Source organism: Bos mutus, chromosome 20 (assembly GCF_027580195.1).
Source record: "Bos mutus isolate GX-2022 chromosome 20, NWIPB_WYAK_1.1, whole genome shotgun sequence".
NCBI lineage: Eukaryota > Metazoa > Chordata > Mammalia > Artiodactyla > Bovidae > Bos > Bos mutus.
This window is the reverse complement of record NC_091636.1, coordinates 2375740-2394705: the sequence shown is the minus strand read 5'-3', so window position 1 is coordinate 2394705 and position 18966 is coordinate 2375740. Positions and strand designations below refer to the sequence as shown.

The 18966-nt window shown below is 48.5% G+C and overlaps 1 protein-coding gene across 4 annotated transcripts in view; it reads right to left on the bottom strand.

Moving 5' to 3' along the window:
- Nucleotides 1-14122: 14122 nt before the first annotated feature.
- Nucleotides 14123-18966, bottom strand: part of KCNIP1 (potassium voltage-gated channel interacting protein 1) — a 408630-nt gene continuing 403786 nt past the window's right edge. For all 4 annotated transcript variants that reach the window (XM_070357396.1, XM_070357398.1, XM_070357399.1 and 1 more), the window contains exons 7-8: nucleotides 18497-18559; nucleotides 14123-14963 (exon numbers count right to left, since the gene is read on the bottom strand). In XM_070357396.1, coding sequence (XP_070213497.1) covers nucleotides 14916-14963; nucleotides 18497-18559 — 111 coding nt within the window. In that variant the 3' untranslated portion in view covers nucleotides 14123-14915. The remainder of the gene's footprint in view (nucleotides 14964-18496; nucleotides 18560-18966) is intronic.

The window sequence follows — 18966 nt, the reverse complement described above, 5'->3', positions numbered from 1 at the left end:
GGGGTTAAGACTGTAGAAATGGGAGCTTGGGAGGCCAAGAATCAGTCCAGGTTTTGAGTGGGAGACGCCGTTGGGGTGGGTGCTTCTGGCTGTCGGTGATGGCGGGAAGTCTGGGGAGATGCACAGACAGTCCAGGAGAGGGCCTGGGTGGTGGTGTCCCCCCAGGGGGACAGTGTGGGAGGTGATTCCCCGGCAGGACTCTGTCAGCTTTGAAAAGAGGAGGGTTGGGTGGTAACACTCAGCCCAGCTGTTTGGAGCAAGCCGCTCTTGTGAATGAAGAGTCCACATTTTGGGAGTAGGGGATACAATGGGAGGCTCCCCTCTCTTGGGGAACCCCATGGGGAAGGGCTGAGCTGACATCAAAGACTGCCACTGGAAAGGGAAGTCCTGTGCCAGGTCCCACCCTGATGTCCCCTAGGTCAGGAATGCTTTCTGGATGAGAAGAGTGGAGCAGGGAAGATAACCTTCCCTTAAAACACTGACACTCTCCCAAAGCCCATCATATGAATCAGAAGGCCGAAGCAGGTGGAAATGGCTTACCTTAGCCTCCCTCTGCAAACTGGCATTCGAGCCCATCTCAGTCTGTGGACCATTCATCCCAGATGACAGAAAGGGTGACTGGGCCCAACCCGACTGACCTTTGTGGCTTTCACGTGCCCAGGAGCCACCTCTCTCCGCACAGAGTGGGTGACAAGGAAAGACACAGCTGGGGGCTGGGGAGCTGTGTCTGAGGCAAACTGATGCCTCCACACCAGAATGCTACAGCGTGAGGGACTGAAGAGGCCAGCTACCCCACCCATGGCTGCCCAGTCCAGAGACGGACGTGATCGGATTCGGGTTGGGTCGTCCAGTTTGTTGACTTAGCAGTGCAGCCAATGTCTCTTTGATCGAAGGTGTGAGCTAGTCCTTGAAGAAATTCTCTCTGACTTCCTGCAAATAAATACTTGCATCAGAGTGTGGTGGTTCCGGTGGCCCAGCAGAAAGAGGCTTAAGAGGAATGAGAATGGCTCAGGTTACGTTTTCTTTAGGTCTATAAGGGAACACCACAGAAAACTCTGCTATCACACAAAGCTGTGAGTGAAGTGGGTGTCGTTCGCAGCAAAGGCGAGAGCTAACACAAGTGTGCTCTCCTGTGTGGTTACAAAGAGTAACTCGTTAACCCCTGGCCACAACCCTGATGAAGAAGGTACTGTTATTACTTTTTATTATTGTTTTATTATTAGTTATTACAAGTTAGGGTCCTTCAAGAAGCAGAGGTCAAGAGGAGATTAGATGTGCCAGAGATCCGTGGGACTAAACGGCTATGAAGGGTAAAGGCCGGGACACTGATGTAGGGCTGACAGCCGTAAAAAGGAGAGAGGGCAGGAAGACTGGGTAGGAAGAGTTCAGACAGCAGTGCAGTTCTGAGAAACCCCAGCCAGGCCGATGGCAGTCTCCAGGCAGAAGTCACTTTCTAGATCACCTGTCCTGCAGGGATGGGCTGAAACTGGCACCCCCTGCCCGCTCAGTCACTGTCTGGCACAGCCTGCAGGGTCACATGGCCCCCGGCCCAGCAGCGGGCAGCCCTGCACTCCTTCTCTTCTGGGGCAGAGGGGGACGGTCACACCCACATCACGGCCCCTACTCTGAACCCATAAGCAGAAGGTAAGTTCTCTCAAAGGAGGTCTGGGCAGCACATCTCCATGGCCACCACACCCCCATTTTACAGGTGAGGAAACCGAGACACACAGAATTTACGTCACTTGTCCACAGTCTCAGGCCAATAAAGAGCTGGCACCAGAAGTGGCCTGGTGCCAAAGTCCACCCTCTTAACCTCTGGTCATACTGTGGGCTGTAAGACTATCTGTTGGGTTTTAGCTTTGAAACCAGATAGACCGGCATGCCCCTTCTCGCTCTGGCACATACTGGCTGCGGCAGATTGAACCTGGGGTACACAGAGTGCCTGGAACCACGGCCAACAGAGAGCCGGTGCCCTGGCTCCGAGGGGTGGCCCGGGGTCACACAGCGCAGAGTGACAGGGAGGAGAGATACATTCCAAAACAGGAGGATGTTTGCAACAGCTTCTTGGAACTCTCCAGAGGACCTGAGAAATGACTCCCCAGGCAGTCCCCTCCTTTTGAGCAGCACCTTCAGGTCAGACTCACATGCAGAGCGTGGTTATCCACTGAGCCCTACTCCCCTCATCTCTGGTCTGATCTCAGCAGGGCTCTGTCTCCATGCAGAGTGTGGGGGTGTTAAGATCCAGCTTTCTGGATTATTTCCAGGAGTCCCATAAAGAATCCAGCTTGGGTCTCCAGACCATGACCATTAGGATATGGAAGCTCTTCTGGGTGATTTCAAAGACCTGCTTCCTGTTGTCCTCCCTGTCCATGCACCAAGCCTGCAGGCAGCCTGGCGCTAGGGAAGGCCCAGCCATCAACCTGGAGAGGGGAAAGGTGCCAGGTACTGGCTCTCAGGTCAGCTCCATAGTGATGGCCATGTTGTTAAACTGCTTTGCCTGAATTACTGTGTTAATCCTCAAATTTAAACTAATACTGTGAAAGGTGTTACTAGCTCCAAACGTGTTGTCAAACGTGATGCTGGTGAGGGATGTATTCACTCAGCAAATGATTCCCAAATGTCTGATACGTGCAGGCGCTGTGTGAAGTGCCAGTACATGTGGGGAGAAGAGTGTGATGTGGGCCTTTCCCTTAAGAAGCTTGAAATTCTGGGGGATTTGAGCATAGCAGCAGAGGAGCAGGCGCTCAGCTGCGAAATGTGCAGAGGTGGGCGGGCCAGCCACACTCGAGATTGAGAAGATGTCTCAGAAGTGGCGACAAGGACTTCCCTGTTGGCGCAGTGTATAAGAATCCACCCACCAATGCAGAGGACACAGATTTGATCCCTAGTCCAAGAAGATTCCACACGCCAACGAGCACCTGTGGGATTGCCCTTGTGCCACAGCTACCGAGCCCGCGTGCTGCAACTACCGGCCTGCATGCCAAAAGCCTGCGCTCGGCAACTGCAGTGAGAAGCCCATGAACTGAAACTAGAGAGTAGCCCGCCTTCGCCACAACTAGAGAAAGTCCACGCAAAGCAATGAGGAACCAGGGCAGCCAAAAAAAAAAAGTGGTGTCTATCATACGAGGTCTTAAAGGGTGAGCTGAAGTTTGCCCAGGGGCTAGGTAGAGAGAGAGCATTCTACAAAGAGGGACAACGCGTACAATGGCGTGGATGTAGGCAACACCACACGGAGAGCAGCCTGTAGTTCCGTTTAGTTGTATATAGACTCCTGGGGAAGACATGTCAGCAGACAGTGGGGAGTAGGCCATGAACCACGTTGTAGGCCTTGCTAAGTAGGTGAGATTTTATCATATAGATTATTTGAGAGTCTTCTTATGGAATACAACAGAATAGAATCAACAATGACAGTAATTGCTATTATATAGATATAACAATTATCATAATTTTATTCTATTTTTTTATAAGTGAGTATACCAGACCTTTTTCTAAGGGCTTTGCGTGCATGCTATGTCGCTTCAGTTGTGTCCGACTCTTTATAACCCCATGGACTGTAGTCTGCCAGGCTCCTCTGTCCAAGTGATTCTCCAGGCAAGAACACTGGAGTGGGTTGTCATTTTCTCCTGCAGGGGATCTTCCTGACCCAGAGATCGAACCTGCGTCTCTTATGCATTGGCAGGCAGGTTTTTTACCATTAGCGTTACCTGGGTTTTACCTCAATTAATGTGCTAATCCTTAAATTTAACACTTATTAAGTGTTAAAGTATTACTTTAAGTGTTAAAGTATTACTGCAAAAGGTGTTATTAGCTCGACTTTACAGATAAGGAAACTGAGGCACGGGAAGAGAGTGAGTGTCTGAGTCTAAACGCAGGCTGCCTGAGTCCAGGGCACACATCTGCCCTGCTCCTTGCCTAGTGAAGAGAAGTGATGGTGCAGAGCCTGAGTGTGATAAGGACTCTGTTGCTTTCTGTGATTTCCAAGTCCTGTCCTAGCCTTGCCCTGAGGTTTGGTTTTTACTCAGTGTTTCAGTGTCAGGTAGCCCTGAGGTGCTTCTGAGATCTTGGGATGAAAGACCCAGATTTCAGATAATTCACAGTCTTTCCATTGTTGATACTGCCTGGTTAACATCCCGCTCTCTCTGAATGTCAACTCCCACTCCTGAGAGGCGGCCTGCTGACAGCAGGAATGCTCCTGAGCTGATTGCTCCGTGAGCAGGCACCAGGCCTGGGCCTGGGGTGGCCTCTGGAGTGAAATGCAGCAGCATTTCCCCTCCTTCTCACCAGGGGAGACCAGGCAAGGTGTCTGTATGTACATGTGTGCTAAGTTGGTTCAGTTGTGTCTGACTCCTTGCGACCCTATGGACTGCATCCTGCCAGGCTCCTCTGTCCTTGGAATTGCCCAGGCAAGAATACTGAAATGGGCAGTCATTTTCTCCTGCAGGGGATCTTCCCAACTCAGGGATCGAACCTGCGTCTCTTATGTCTCCTGCATTGGCAGGTGGCTTCTTTACCACTAGCACCACCTGGGAAGCCCAGAAGCTGTCTACTTAATTCTAGCTAATATTTCATCTCTACTACCTTTAGGCAGGAGTTCTTAACACCCCATTCTTCAGATGAGGAAGCTGAGGCTCATGGAGGTGAAGACTTCTTGCTCAAGATCATACAGCTCATAAATGGCAGAGCTGGAATCTGAACCCAGCCTGACCGCCTGTAAAACCCACTCACTTTCCCCCACAACATTGTAATCTTGTGAGGTAAGTATTACCATCCCTGCTTTATAAATAATGAAATAGAGGCTCAGAGAGGTGTAGTCACTTATCTGAGGTCACATAGCAAGTACATCGCAGCAGTGGGGTTGGAGCCCAAGCCTGTCTGTCTCCAAGGACTCCGGGACAGTCTTTCATCCTGGTTCAGCCTAGACTCTAAGGAGGCAACACTCCCTGGAATCCAGAGAACCTTCTGTTCTTCAGTCCCCAGTCCCCGAGCCCAGCACCCACTCCTAGCTCTGTGCCTCTGGAAAAGCAGAGAGGCTTATTCTGCCTTTTCTGTCTCTCCACCCCATGACCTCATTCTGCAGCACGAGGGTGAGCCCTGAACCAAAATTCAGAAGACTGGGCCAAGTCCTCGTGTCTCCCTCTCGACCTTGGGCAGACCACTCATTTGTAAATTGGGGTGGTGAGTGCCCAGTTGGCTTCTTAGGGGAGCTGCGGGGAGAAGCGAAGCAAGCAAAGCGGATCAGAAAAGGCTTTGAAAGCAGCCCAGCGTGGTATAGGAGTACCGTCATCATTTTGCTGTTTTCTTCCCTGCTCCGCTCTTGCTCCTCTGCAGCCTCTCCCAGCAGCAAGGCGCTTTGCAGGCCTCTCTCCAGACCCGCAGTTAATGGCGCCCCTCTGGTCTGGCTTGTTGGACCACATTTCTCAGAGTTTTCCCACCCTCAGCCCTCCCAACTGTCTCTGAGGCCTCTGCCTCCTAAGGGGAAGATGCCCAGGGCAGATAACCCAGTTGCTTTCGTGATCAAACCCAAAAGTAAACAAAGGAAGATTTACAGAGGACCTGCAACTTGCCAGGCACATGAAGGGTTTAATTGTCACTGCCACCCTGAGAATTTCTCTGGTTTACTTTTGATGAACATGAGGCTAAGAGGTCACCTGCTTAGGGCATGCTGGAAAGAGAAGTCCACCTCTGGGCTGTTGCACTCACTGGGAGGCCAGACCCTGACTCCCTTCTACTCACCCTGCCAATGGGCAGGTCCTTCAGTACCCACGTCTGTGGCCGTCTGTCCTGGAGGCCTAACAAGCCAGGACTAACAAGTCCTGGGCTGGGAAGATGAACTTTTCCTTCTGGCTGCCCAGGATCTTTCAATCACCCAAAGAAATGGAGACTCTGGGGACATCTCTACTCCTGGCCCCTTCATCCCAGCCCCACTTCAGCTTCAGAGCACCAGGTGGGCCTGAAGGAGGCAGGGGCAGAGGCCTTTGTCTGCATTCTGGCAGGGCCAGTGCCTGCAGAGGGCAGCCTCTGATGTGGGCAGGAAAGAACTGCTGTCCTTGGGGATCAAAGATGCTGCTTCTGGTAGGCAACCCCGACAACGAGCGTGCGATCTTGGACGAGTCTCATCCCTTCTCTGAGCCTCGGTTTCTTGGTCTGTGAAATGGGACCATATCTTTACCTCTCCAGGCTTCCCTGATAGCTCAGCTGGTAAGGAATCCGCCTGCAATGCAGGAGACCAGGGCTCGATCCCTAGGTTGGGAAGATCCCCTGGAGAAGGGAAAGGCTACCCACTCCAGTATTCTGGCCTGGAGAATTCCATGGACTGTATAGTCCATGGAGTAGCAAAGAGTCGGACACGACTGAGCGACTTTCACTCACTCACTCACTCACCTCTCTGTGGTGTGGGCGGGATAAATGAGTCACCAAGTGAAGGTAACGGGAAAGCTGCGTCGGACCTGGTGCATGATGCGCAGGCCTCGGAGCAGACGTAAATGTGTGTTTCCTTCCAAGGCGGTGGCAGCGGAGCGTGACCCGGCGCCCAGCCCTGGGAAGCAGGAGGCCCTCTGCATGCCCAGGCGCTGAGATTTGGGGTGGTGGGGCGCATCCCCCGGTTCCCTCTCGGGCAGGAGCTGCGCACCGCCTGGCTCCCAGGCCCTGCGGGGAGGCCCAGGCTGAGGGTCCCGCGGCGCGTTCAGCGGGGCGCCTGCTCCATCTAGCGGCGTCTGGCGAGCACCACCGCCGCGCGCGCCAGCCGGCCACAGCCTCCGGGTTCCACTCCTCCTGTGTGCGAAGAGAGTGCTGCTGAGTGCACTGCGGCCCGGTCTTAATTCTGCGTCTCCCATCGGTCACCACGTCCTCTGCGTGGTCCTGCAGGCTCTCACACTGGTTCTACCGGGTTTTCAGTTCTTTGGTCCACTCACCCGCCAGCCACTCCCCATGCTTTTGGTCGAATTCTTGAGGTCCCCGCCGATCCGTATGAGCTTCCCAGGTGGTGCTAGTGGTAAAGAACCCGCCTGCCGATGCAGGAGACCTAAGAGACATGGGTTCAGTCCCTGAATCGGGAAGATCTCCTGGAGGAGGCCATAGCAATCCACTCCAGTATTCTTGCCTGGAGAATCCCATGGACACAGGAGCTTGGAGGACCATGGCTCAAAGAGTCAGACACAACTGAATTGACTTAGCACGCACACACGCACGCACCACCATCCTTCCCAGAGCTGGTCCCTCTTCGGCCTCTGGAGACACCTCTCTTCAGCTCCATTTCAGTCTGCGGCTCCATCTTCCTCAGAACCCTGTGACTCTCTGCCCCCTCCCTTCTGTTGGCCTGGCATCTGAAGCCATCCATCTGGTGGCCCAGCCTGACCCCTCACCTCCCCTATCTTGGCCTGCTCATGATCCTTTAAGCGTCACTGGCTTCCTGACATCTCTCCCTGATTTGGGGTCCCCTCCTCCTGCTTGTGGTCTCTCCGGGTCCCACCTCTGCTGGGAACCTTCCAGGATTACTAGAATCCTCAGGGTGCCATCCCCTTTGGACAGCAGCATGGAGATGTTATTGGAGTCAGAGGTGGCCAGGTCAGGGGTGTGCGTGGAATGAAATGTTGTTGTTGTTGTTGTGAGGATTACATGAAATGAGTTTAGGCACTTAGAATGGCATCTGGCTCATTGTAAGCACTGAGTTAATGTTGTTATGGCCATTATTATAATTATTAAATCCTGTGTCCATTAATTACCAGCAGTGACTTTGGGCCCCTGATTTCACTTCACTGAGTTCTTCCCATCTGGAAAATGGGTACTTTTTTTTATTATTTATATTCCTATTCCAGAAAGTTGCCGTGGTTGCAGCCATGAAATTAAAAGACACATACTCCTTGGAAGGAAAGTTATGACCAACCTAGATAGCATATTCAAAAGCAGAGACCTTAGTTTGCCAACAAAGGTCCATCTAGGCAAGGCTATGGTTTTTCCAGTGGTCATGTATGGATGTGAAAGTTGGACTGTGAAGAAAGCTGAGCGCCGAAGAATTGATGATTTTGAACTGTGGTGTTGGAGAAGACTTGAGAGTCCCTTGGACTGCAAGAAGATCCAACCAGTCCATCCTAAAGGAGATCAGTCCTGGGTGTTCTTTGGAAGGAATGATGCTAAAGCTGAAACTCCAATACTTTGGCCACCTCATGCGAAGAGTTGACTCATTGGAAAAGATTCTGATGCTGGGAGGGATTGGGGGCAGGAGGAAAAGGGGACGACAGAGGATGAGATGGCTGGATGGCATCACCGACTCGATGGACATGAGTTTGAGTGAACTCCGGGAGTTGGTGATATACAGGGAGGCCTGGCGTGCTACGATTCATGGGGTCACAAAGAATCAGACACAACTGAGCGACTGAACTGAACTGATCCAGAAAGTCGCCGCAGTACTAAATGAGGTGCTGTACAGAGATGCTCGGCACATAGCAGGTGTCCAAGAAAGACTAGGCCTCTCCGTTTAGTCCACACTCTGGCTGCTCATCAGCTTTTCATAGATCCTTCTTAGTTATCCAGAAGTTCTTCTGCCTCTCTGGAGGCAGAATGCCTTCTTCCCAGCGGACTTTAATCTTTTCTCTTAAGGCCTTCAGTTGATGTGAGGAAGCCCAGTGCGTTTTAGAGGATAGTCTTTTATTCAGATTTAAATGTCAATCACATCTATTAATGCAAAATTTAAGCATTGCTTCAGTCATATCCAACTCGTTGAAACCCCATGAACTGTAGCCTGCCAGGCTCCTCTGTCCATGAGATTTCCCAGGCAAGAATACTGGAGTGGGTTGCTGTTTCCTTCTCCAGGGGATCTTCCCAGCCTGTGGATCGAACCCTCATTTCCTGCATGTCCCACATGGCAGGCAGATTCTTTACCCACTAGACCCCCTGGGAAAAGCAACATCTGGAATGGCATTTGACAAAAAACTGGGTACCGTGGCTTAGCCTAGTTAACACAAAAAATTAACCATCACAGTGGGCTAACATTTATCTTGTAAGGAGTTTGTAAGCTCCTTCATTTTCTCTCATTCATTCTTTTTAAGTTCCTTCTCTGCCTCCCCATACTCCTCTCTGCTTCCTTTTCTCTGTCTTTTACTTACTTTTCTCTGTCTTTTACTTACTTTTCAGCAGCCAATTTAGTGCCTCTGTCGCTCTCCCCGATAGAATCCACAACGATCCATCTTTCTCCGCCTCTCCCCAAGCACTCAGTGTTCTGTGTCAGCACGGAGACTTTGGCTCCTTGGACTGGGCAGGGAGTGGGGGTCTAAGAGATGGGAGGGCTGGGTACTGGTCACCTGCCACAAGGCTCTGGCCACCCTTCAGGGGTTCTCGTCTGGGGAAGGGGCCTGGCTTGGACTTTGGGAGTGGGAAGGCAAGGCAGGATTCTCTTGGCAGGCTTCCTGGTGGGGGTAGAGAGCGAAGTGATACAGCTGGAGAAACTTGGCTGGAATAAACTGGCCAAAAGACTGACCAGGGAAGGTAAAATGATGAGGCTTGTTCATGTAAAGTGCTTCTTGAAGAACAGAGCTCCCAAAATGGTAGGTAAACCATGAAAGCTGGTGGTGGTGTGCTCTGGGATCCCAGGCCAATTTTAAAAACATCTATATGATATAATTTGACACATAATACATATAATACAAAAAACGTATAGTTTAATGTTTTTGATAGGTGTATATACTTATGAAATCATCACACAATCAAAATACTAAATACACCCACCACTCCCAAAAGTCTCCTTTTGCCCCTTGGTGATATCCTCCACTCCTTCTTTCTGTGCTGACCTTCCCCAGCCCCAGATAACCATTGACCTGCTTCTTGTCACTATAGATTAGTTTGTGTTTTCTAGATTTCATATTATAGATGCATACAGTATGTATTCTTTTTGCCTGGTTTCTTTCATCAGTATAATTGTTTTGAGATTCATCCATGTTGTATCTGTGAACAATTCATTTTTCTTTATTGCTGAGTTGTATGCCATTGTCAGAGAAGGCAATGGCACCCCACTCCAGTGTTCTTGCCTGGAGAACCCCAGGGACGGGGGAGCCTGGTGGGCTGCCGTCTATGGGGTCGCACAGACTCGGACCCGACTGAAGCGACTTAGCAGCAGCAGTGGCAGCAGTATTCCTTCGTATGATGATTGCACTGGCTCAGGTCTTAAGCCTATCCCTGAACCAATCACTGTGGCCGGAGGCATGGGAGGGAATGATTAGCCTAGACTACGTCATGTGCTCCATGTCTAGACCTGTGAGTAATTAGCTCTCAAAATCTCATGCACCATCAAAAGTCCACTCAGTGGGGCTGGTGACTTGTGAGGTTTTCCTCTTCTCTTCAAGATCTGGGGTTTTTGGTCTCCAATCAGTCCCTGGACTGGGGTGCAGAGGTTGTTTTTTGAGGTCTGCGAATTAAATTGGGCCTTATTTTGATGTGAAGAGACTTCTTTCAGCTCCTGTAAGAAACCCATATGGGCATCTTTGCACATGTTTTTGGCATCGTTCCCTCTAGAGGAACTGTGATTTGGCTTGAATTTATGGACTTGTTTTCACTGCTTTAGTTTTCATGACTGCTGCTTTCTAACACCTTCTGGTGTTTATACATCATTACAGCTAGTTTTAGGAATAGGTGGAGACAGTTTTCATGTTCTCTAGGAAGTGGAGCTGGGCTTGGATTTCGGAGCTGGTAGGCTTTTAAGCACATTTCCAGCTGTTGTGAGCGCTTCCCTCTGTGTCTCTGGGCATCCTTTTTTTCTCATCTGAAGCACAGGTGCCTAAGTGCCTGCCTCGCAGGGTGGTTGTGAGGCTCAGGTAGGGTCTCAACCACGCCACCTGCATCTCCTCCTGGCAGCCTCTCCAGTGGGCCTTCCTGGCCTCGCTCAGGATTTATTCAGAGATGGGATGTTAGCGAACCACAGGATTGGTCATGATGGGATTTTTCATTTCCACATCAGATCAGATTTCCTTATTGGAATAAGAGAATCTCAGAAGCCTGAGCAAGAAGTCACAGCAAGCCTAGACCCAGATTTTCTGAAAGTGCCTGATGACCCCTCAACCTCTGAGATCACGTCAGGTTCCACTCAAAGGAGCCTTTCCTCTGCACCCTGTCTGGAGCAGCCACCCCTGTCATTTTCCTCATGTTACACTTCTGTTCTCTTCATACCACTTTAAGTAGCCCAAGTCATTTTATTTGTTGTCTGTTTGCTTTCAATAGAATGTAAGAGTCTTGAGAGCAGGACACATACCTGTCCTATTCATTGCTTGTTTTAGGTTAGGTTCCTCCAGAAGCCAGTCCTGGGACAAGGATGTGGAAGTAAGTGGTCTACCTGGGAGGTGATTCCAGGAAGTAATGGTAGGGGGATGCAGGAAATGAGACGGGGAAGACAAAGAGGTCAATTAGGGGTGCACTTTTGAGCAGGTTACTACTGTGGGTGATTGGGGCTCAATTACAGTGGAGAAAGTAGTCTGGGAAAAGGCAAGAGTTCTTCCTATTGGAACCTGGGTTATTGATTCGCCAACTTGGCATGAGTCATTGGCTCAGGGCTGCTCCTAGGAAGTGTTAACAACCTGATTCTTCCTGCCTGCCCTTTCCACAAACAGAGTGGGGCTATTTTGGCCACAGTCTGCTGTGACAGTCAAAGTCACAGGCAAAAAGTCACATGCATTTGCAGTCGGCAGCCGTTGAGTCCGCAGGAGTGAGTGCCGAGGGTGTCTGGCAAGGCACCTACTACACAGCTGAATCCCCAGCAGCAGGCGTGATGACTGGCAAATAGTGATAATCTGGTGGATGATTCAGGAGGAGGAGGATCCCTCCAGGATGCCAAGGGGATGGATGTTCCAAGCTGAGAACCTTGTTTCTCTAATACCTCCGCTGCTGAGGGATGCATGGATTCACAAGAGCCCAGGCCTCTTTTTCTTTCTGTGCCTCTGTGGAAACCGCAGAGTTTATTTTTATCTCGTCCCTTTATTAAAAGCTTTGACGAATGATGGCCCATTTATTTGCAATTGCTCCAACAGGGTGTCCTTATCTCTCTACCCACCAGGATGACCAACGTCCTTTCTGTTGCTTATTCATCTTAGGACAAGTTTTGAATCTTCCTTCCATTCCGATTTCTCTCTGATATCTCCAGATGCTGATTTTCCCGTCAGTATTAGGTTCTGAGGACTGAGTTGAGTTTCTTATTTGTGGCCTGGCCAGGACAGGGAGAAGGGCAGCAGCCCTTCCATTCTTTTAGAGCAAGGGCTCTTAGCCCTAGGTGCACACTGGAATCACCGGGATAGTTTTTAACACCTCCTGATGCTCAGGGCCCCACCTCTGGAAGTTCTGATTCAGAACCTGGGACAAGGCTCAGGCACTAGGTACTCCAAAAACTTTCTGTGATTCTGATAGGTAGCCATGGGGGAGAAATGCTGGCTAAACTAACACAGGCATCAGACAAAGGCACCTGGAAAGGTCATAGGTATGTGTGGGTTCGGGTGCAGCGGGAGCCAGCAGCTCAATGATCTCATCAATTTCTGGTTTATTTTTACATTGTTTATTAAAAAAAAAAAAAAGCAAAACCTCTCTGCTTATCTCCTGTGATTCTGGTTTATCTGTCCTTTGGTTATCAGATAAGCTCTCAGAATTCCCAAATCACTGCAAGCTGTCCTAGGACTGTCTCTTATTCATGTCCAGTAGGAGACAGAACATCTTTGTCCCACCGTTCCTAGCACAAGTCTTGAGATTCATGCTGTGTGGACTGGCATATGTACGAAGCCCAGCTCTGAGCCAATGATCGTAGCCAGTGGGATGGTTCAGATCCTGTGCTCGTTCATAGCACCGGGTATGGTCAGTTCCCCACTGTAGCTCTGCATGCACTTTACAATCATGGGCAGCTTCTAAGGAATTCTGATATCTGGGTTCTACCCTCAGAGATTCTGCTTCAAGTGGTCAAGGATGGGGTCCAGGTGTTGGCATTCTTCAAAGCTCCCCAGGTGATGATGAACGTGTAGCCAGGGTGGAGAACCATGGCCTAGACACTGTACAACCTCAGGATGCAGTGCACATCCAGTGTGGGGAGGGTCACAAGTGGAGATCCTCTGCTTGGGCCTAACTGTATGCCTGTTAGGGGCCAGCCACCTATCCAGCAGCCTTAGATGACTGCATGGCTGCACTGAGGAAGCTCGCATAGAGAGGCAGAGCAGTGGCCTCTGTGTTCCCAGCCATAAGAAGAGTAGCCAAGGGCAACCAGACTGGGAGTATTTCATGCACGCAGAGGTGTGGTGACCTGCTCTTGCACAGATAGCTAAGATATCCGAGGTATCCACAGACACCTAAGGCTTCCCCTTCTCTATATCTGTTTCCTCATCTGCTATTTGGGTTCAAAGAACGCCTTTGCCTCTCGGAGCTGACTGGAGATGAATGCAGTTTGTGTGAAGGACCCTTGGTTCCTCGAGGTGAGACAGAATCCCCTAGTAGGAGGCTCTAGGATACTGTGGGAAGAGTGTAACCTCTCTAGGGAGCTGTGCTACCTTAGTCAGTGTCCCTCACCTCTCTGAGCTTCAGGGTCCAAACCAGCAAGATGAAGACTCTACCTTCCAGAGCATTCTACCATAAAATAAGGTTATGTATATAAGCCCCTAGTACAGCCCTTGGCATGTAACAGGGGTTCAGTACATTGCTTTCTTTCCAAGAATGCTGCTGTTAACTCTTAATCTTTTTAATATGATGTCAAATGAGGAAACCAAGACTCCCAGTGTCCAATATAAGCAATTATTTGCTGTTTATAGGCTGGAGTCTCTTGATGAACTCCTGGATTCTAAGTCCCTCAGCAGGAGGTCCTGCCCACCGCTTCATCTCTGTATCCCCAACCACGCCATGTGAGGCTCCAGACTTTCTACACCAGAGGGTCTTGGGAGTGGCAGTTGTGCTGGAAGGGACAACGTGAAGAGCCTCATCTTTAAGCTGCATTTGCTTATGGTCACAGTCTTTGCATTTGAATGGGATATTTGCCTGGGGGAGGGTGATGCTCTGCTTGGCACAGTGCCTGGCACAATAGCAGTACTAAGAACTGGAGGCCAAAGGGATGGACTAGCCTTCCCTTTCCACAACTTACCTTTTCTGCTCAATGTAGTCATGGATGAAATGACGATTAAGAGTGTAAGAAATAGTTCTGTTTATTGATTAGAAGATGGTATAAAATTACAGCAATTTGCAGGCATCCTGGGCTTTCTGGGAGGGTCATGCAGTGCTGGACTCAGGCAGGAGATGGAGTGAGGCATGGGTCACTGGCACTGGCCCTCTTCCTGCGCCACTAGCGCAGATGCTAGCACGAGAGGGCACTACTGTCCTTGCCTCTGGAAATGGAGCACATGGGCAGTTTGGGTCATCAGACAATGCCATGCTTAGTTCAGTCCTATCCTACATATGTTAGATGCTGGCGCTCCCAATCTAGTCAGGGTAGATTCTGACTGTGCTGTACAACACTCATTCTTCCCACCAAAGACACGGGAAAGAGGCACATTGGTTCGGGAGGCCAGAGGATGGTGCGTGTTTGGCTCAGGTCATCTTGCTTCCAGATACATCAAGGTCTGCTGGACTTGGAGGCAGTGGCCTGGGACACGCAAGCAGAAAAGTGTGCACTACTGTTTAAGCTCAAGCAGAGGGACCTTCCACAGGGCAGCAGTGTGAAGAGATGAGCATGCTTCCAAAAGAAACCCGACTTCATCTTGTCTCTCTCGAGAAGAGGGAGGAGGAAGAGCTGGCAATCAGAGACTGAGCCACATGGTCCTGGGTTCCATAGTATGTCTTCACAGAGAATTCTTCCAAAGTGTAAAAGGTGTTTCTGTCCCAAGAGTTAGTGTGTAAAATCAGCAGGAGGGCCGATCAAGGTGCTCAGTTGGCTGTTTAGTATGTCTCTGAGAGCCGGATGGCTGTGTTCACAGTTACATGACATTTTGGAACAGCTGGAGGGACCGCATGATGTTGTCATCCTGGGGAGGGAGAGGGGAGGGAAGAGGATGGTTAGAATTCTCTGAGGCTTCTCCCTGAGAAGCTCTATAACTGGTGAGCACATCTCCCAGAATGAGGGACTTCCCTGTGGTCCAGTGGTTAAGAATCTGCCTTGCAATGCAGGGGATGTGAGTTTGATCCCTGGATAGGGAACTAAGATCCCACATGCCAAGGAGCAACTAAGCCTGTGCAAAAACTACTGAGCCAAGAGAAATTCAAAGCAAGAAACACCTTCTCCGGCCTTAAAGAGAAATTCAGAAGAAACAAATTATTCAGTAAACCAGTGAAGACTGCTTCTTTTAAGAAGCTGTGGGGAAGTGCATTTTATCAAATGCTTTTTCTGTACTTATAGAGATGATCACATGCTTTTTCTGTTTTATTCTATGATGTCATTAATCACAGTGATTAACTGTTGAAGGTTAAACCATTCCAGCACTCCTGTAATAAGCTCTATTTGTTCATGATGTTTTATGCTTTTTACATATTGCTGGATTTGTGTTTCCGTGCCTGTGTCCAGAAAGAATACATTAGCTCCCCAAATTTTGTATCTTATAGTGGCCTGGTTAACTTTCCATGATAGGGTTATGACAGCTTCATGAGTCAAACTGAGAAGTTTTTTCTTTTTCTCTGTGTCCTTGAGTTTGTGTATGATTAGCATCATTTCTTTGTTAAGTGTTTGGAAGAATTTACCAGTGAAGGCATCTGAGCCTGACGTTTTCTCTGTGGGAAAATCTGAAATACAGATACAATTTCTGTAACAGGCATAGGACCATTCAAATTTTCTGTTTCTTTTTGTGCTAGTTTTGATAAGTTGTATTTTGTAGGGGGTTTGTAGACTTCATATATTATCAAATTTATTGGAAAATTGAACTGTTAACTTTTTAGTGCCGGTAAAGCTTCTGGTGATGTTACCCCTTTAATTCTGGATGTTGATAATTTGAGTATTCTCTCTCTTTTTTGTTTAAATTGGTCTTGTTAAACATTTATCAATTTAATTAATTTTTTCAAAGTGGAAATATTTGGGTTTACTGATTTTCTTATTGTATGTTTCTATTTTATGTTCTCTATTTTATATTTTTCTATTGTATATTCTCTAAGGAGTAAGTATGGGATGTAGAAAATCCTCAAATGTTTGGATCTTAACAAGTTTCAAATTCCATGTGTCAGAGAAAAAAGTATCTTAGATTAAAATATAATGAGAATATGACATCAATAATCTAGGAATCTAAAGCAGTACTCCAGTAAAGCAGTACTCAAGGAAAATTTATCCCTTTAACTGCTTATATTAGAAAAGAATGGTTGAAAACCAATGATTTGAACCTCTGTTTCAAAAATGTAGAAAGAACACCTAGAAAATTGAATTAAAATTAAAAAGCAGAAGGAAGAAGATAATTTGGAGCACGTGCATGCATGCCAAGTCGCTTCAGTCGCGACTGGGTTGCCATGCCCTCCTCCAGGGGATCTTCCTGATGGAACTCACGTCTGATTACCTTTCCTGCGTGGGCAGGCGGGTTCTTTACCACTAGCGCCACCTAGGGAGCCCAATGTAGAGGACACATGAATGAAACAGAAAGCGGACTAAAGTAGAGAAAGTCAACAAAGTTGATTATGGGTATTTGAAATCTTTTAAAAGTACACGCGTTCGGAAGTCAGGCTGCCTAGATTCTAATTCTGACTCTGTTACTAGTGGAGTGACCTTAAAGTACCTCTCTGTGCCTCAGTTTTTTTGAGAGTGCAATGGTATGGAACATAGTACCTACTTACAGGGTGGTTTGTGGAAAAAAAAAAGTGAGTTAATGAATAGCTATAGAAGTTGCAAATGTGAGAAACTAAACTGATTAAAAACCTGTCAAAAAGCATAGTACAATCAAAGCATAGTCAACAAGCATAGTACAATAGGGCATAGTATTTAAAATTAAAATGATACAGTTCAAGTTCCATCTCAATCATTTTTTGAGGCTTAACCATATCTCTTAACTTTGCAATACCTCAGTTTTCCCATCTTTAAAATGGGTATGATGAACACTGGTGGTTAGCCAGCTCATAATGATTAAAATGTGGAAATGTTTCTAACCGTGTTAGAAAATAAATAACTGCTGACCTGAGCCTCTCTTCCAGCAACTTCCCCTCTGGCTGCCTGATAACTGGTTCAGAACCCCTAGACTACCCAAAGATCCATCAGCTAACAGGTTAGTACCAAGTTTAGCAGGGCTTCTCTAGGGCACTGCTCCAAGGCCTTGGTCAAAGTCAGTTAAGAATGATCAATTCTCAGTCTATTCCAGTTTTTAAATATATTGACTATGTGAAGTTTATGTAATGTACCTAAAACTTGGCTGGTGCTCACTACATGTTAATAACTTCTCCCCTCTCCCACTTTCTTGCACTTGCAGTTCTTACTAAGAGGAGATCAGAGTAACTGTATATTTTTCTGAAACAAAGTAGGGGTATAGATGCATTTTTCTAAATTAGAGGAAAGTGATTATTTCCAGTTCAGTCTCTGGCTGACTCTGGGGCTAATGTATCCTTTAGAACACAAGCATCAGCGGAGACCCACTGAGTTAGGATCTGCATTTTAATAAGAACTTCAAGGAGGCTGGTTTGCACATTAAAGTTTTAAAAGCGTTGGCCAGGGAAATTGTGCTAAAATGAAGCTTTCTAGATCCACACCCAAGATCCAGAGTCTCTGGGACTGAGACCTGGAAATGTGCATTTTCACAATCATCTGAGGCAATTCTTACACACACTGTGGCTTAAGAATCACAGCTCTAGACTTTTTCCAGCAACTCCCTTATAATCTAGGGCAGTGGTCCCCAATCTTTTTGGCACCAGGGACTGGTTTTGTGGAAGACAATTTTTACACAGATGGTGGGGGGCGGGGAGGGTCGGATAGTTTGGGGATGAATCAAGTGCATTACGTTTATTGTGAACTTTATTTCTATTGGGCTTCCCTGGTGGATCAGCTGGTAAAGAATCCACCTGCAATGCAGGATACCTGGATTCAATCCTTGGGTTGGGAAGATCCCCTGGAGGAGGGCATGGCAACCCATCCTAGTATCCTGGCCTGGAGAATCCCACGGACTACAGTCCATGGGGTCGCAAAGCGCCTTTCACTTTGTTTCGTTATTATTGCTTCAGCTCTATTTCAGATCATCAGGCATTAGATCCGGAGGCTGGGGACCCCTGGTCTAGGGAGTGGGCCATCAGGCAGAGGAAGACTGAGAAATGACAGTGCTGCCCACTTGGAAGTCTGCAGTTCCACAGAGACCCGCTCTGGGCTCTCACAGCCCCCTGCTCCCCTGCTTAGTCTGTGTGGCTCAACCCCTGCATGGCCAAAACCAGCCGCAGGCCAGTCTAAGCAGTGGAGGTTGCTGAAATTCTGAGCTGCATTGCCGTGGCTGCGGTGGCTCTGAGTCAAAGGGCTGCAGGTTTCTTGTGTTCTCCCTTCTTCAGGTCTCCGAGTCCCAGATTTCCTTTTCCAGATTTAGAGGTTTTGTGCCCTGAGATCTCTCCTTACCTCCTGACAGGATTCAAGAAATTCATCTAAAGTCACGATGCCATCTTTATTTTTGTCCATTTTCTGAAAGACACAGGAAGCAGTTTAAAGAAACTGGTAATCTGCATTCCAAAACTTGCTTTTTGCTCACCAACATTCCCCTGACAATTAGGATGGTCTTTCATTGGTCAGACAACTCCAGGCCCTGGTTACAGCATTTTGACCCCCATGCTGCTGCTGCTGCTGCTGCTAAGTCGCTTCAGTCGTGTCCGACTCTGTGTGACCCCATAGACGGCAGCCCACCAGGCTCCCCCGTCCTTGGGATTCTCCAGGCAAGAACACTGGACTGGGTTGCCATTGCCTTCTCCTTGACCCCCATAAGCATCTTTCAAATGAAAACATTTGCTCTAGACGCTCGTCTTTTCATCACCCGATTATTCTGCTGACTCCTAACACGTCTTGCCCAGTCTCACTTCCAGCCTGTCCATTTG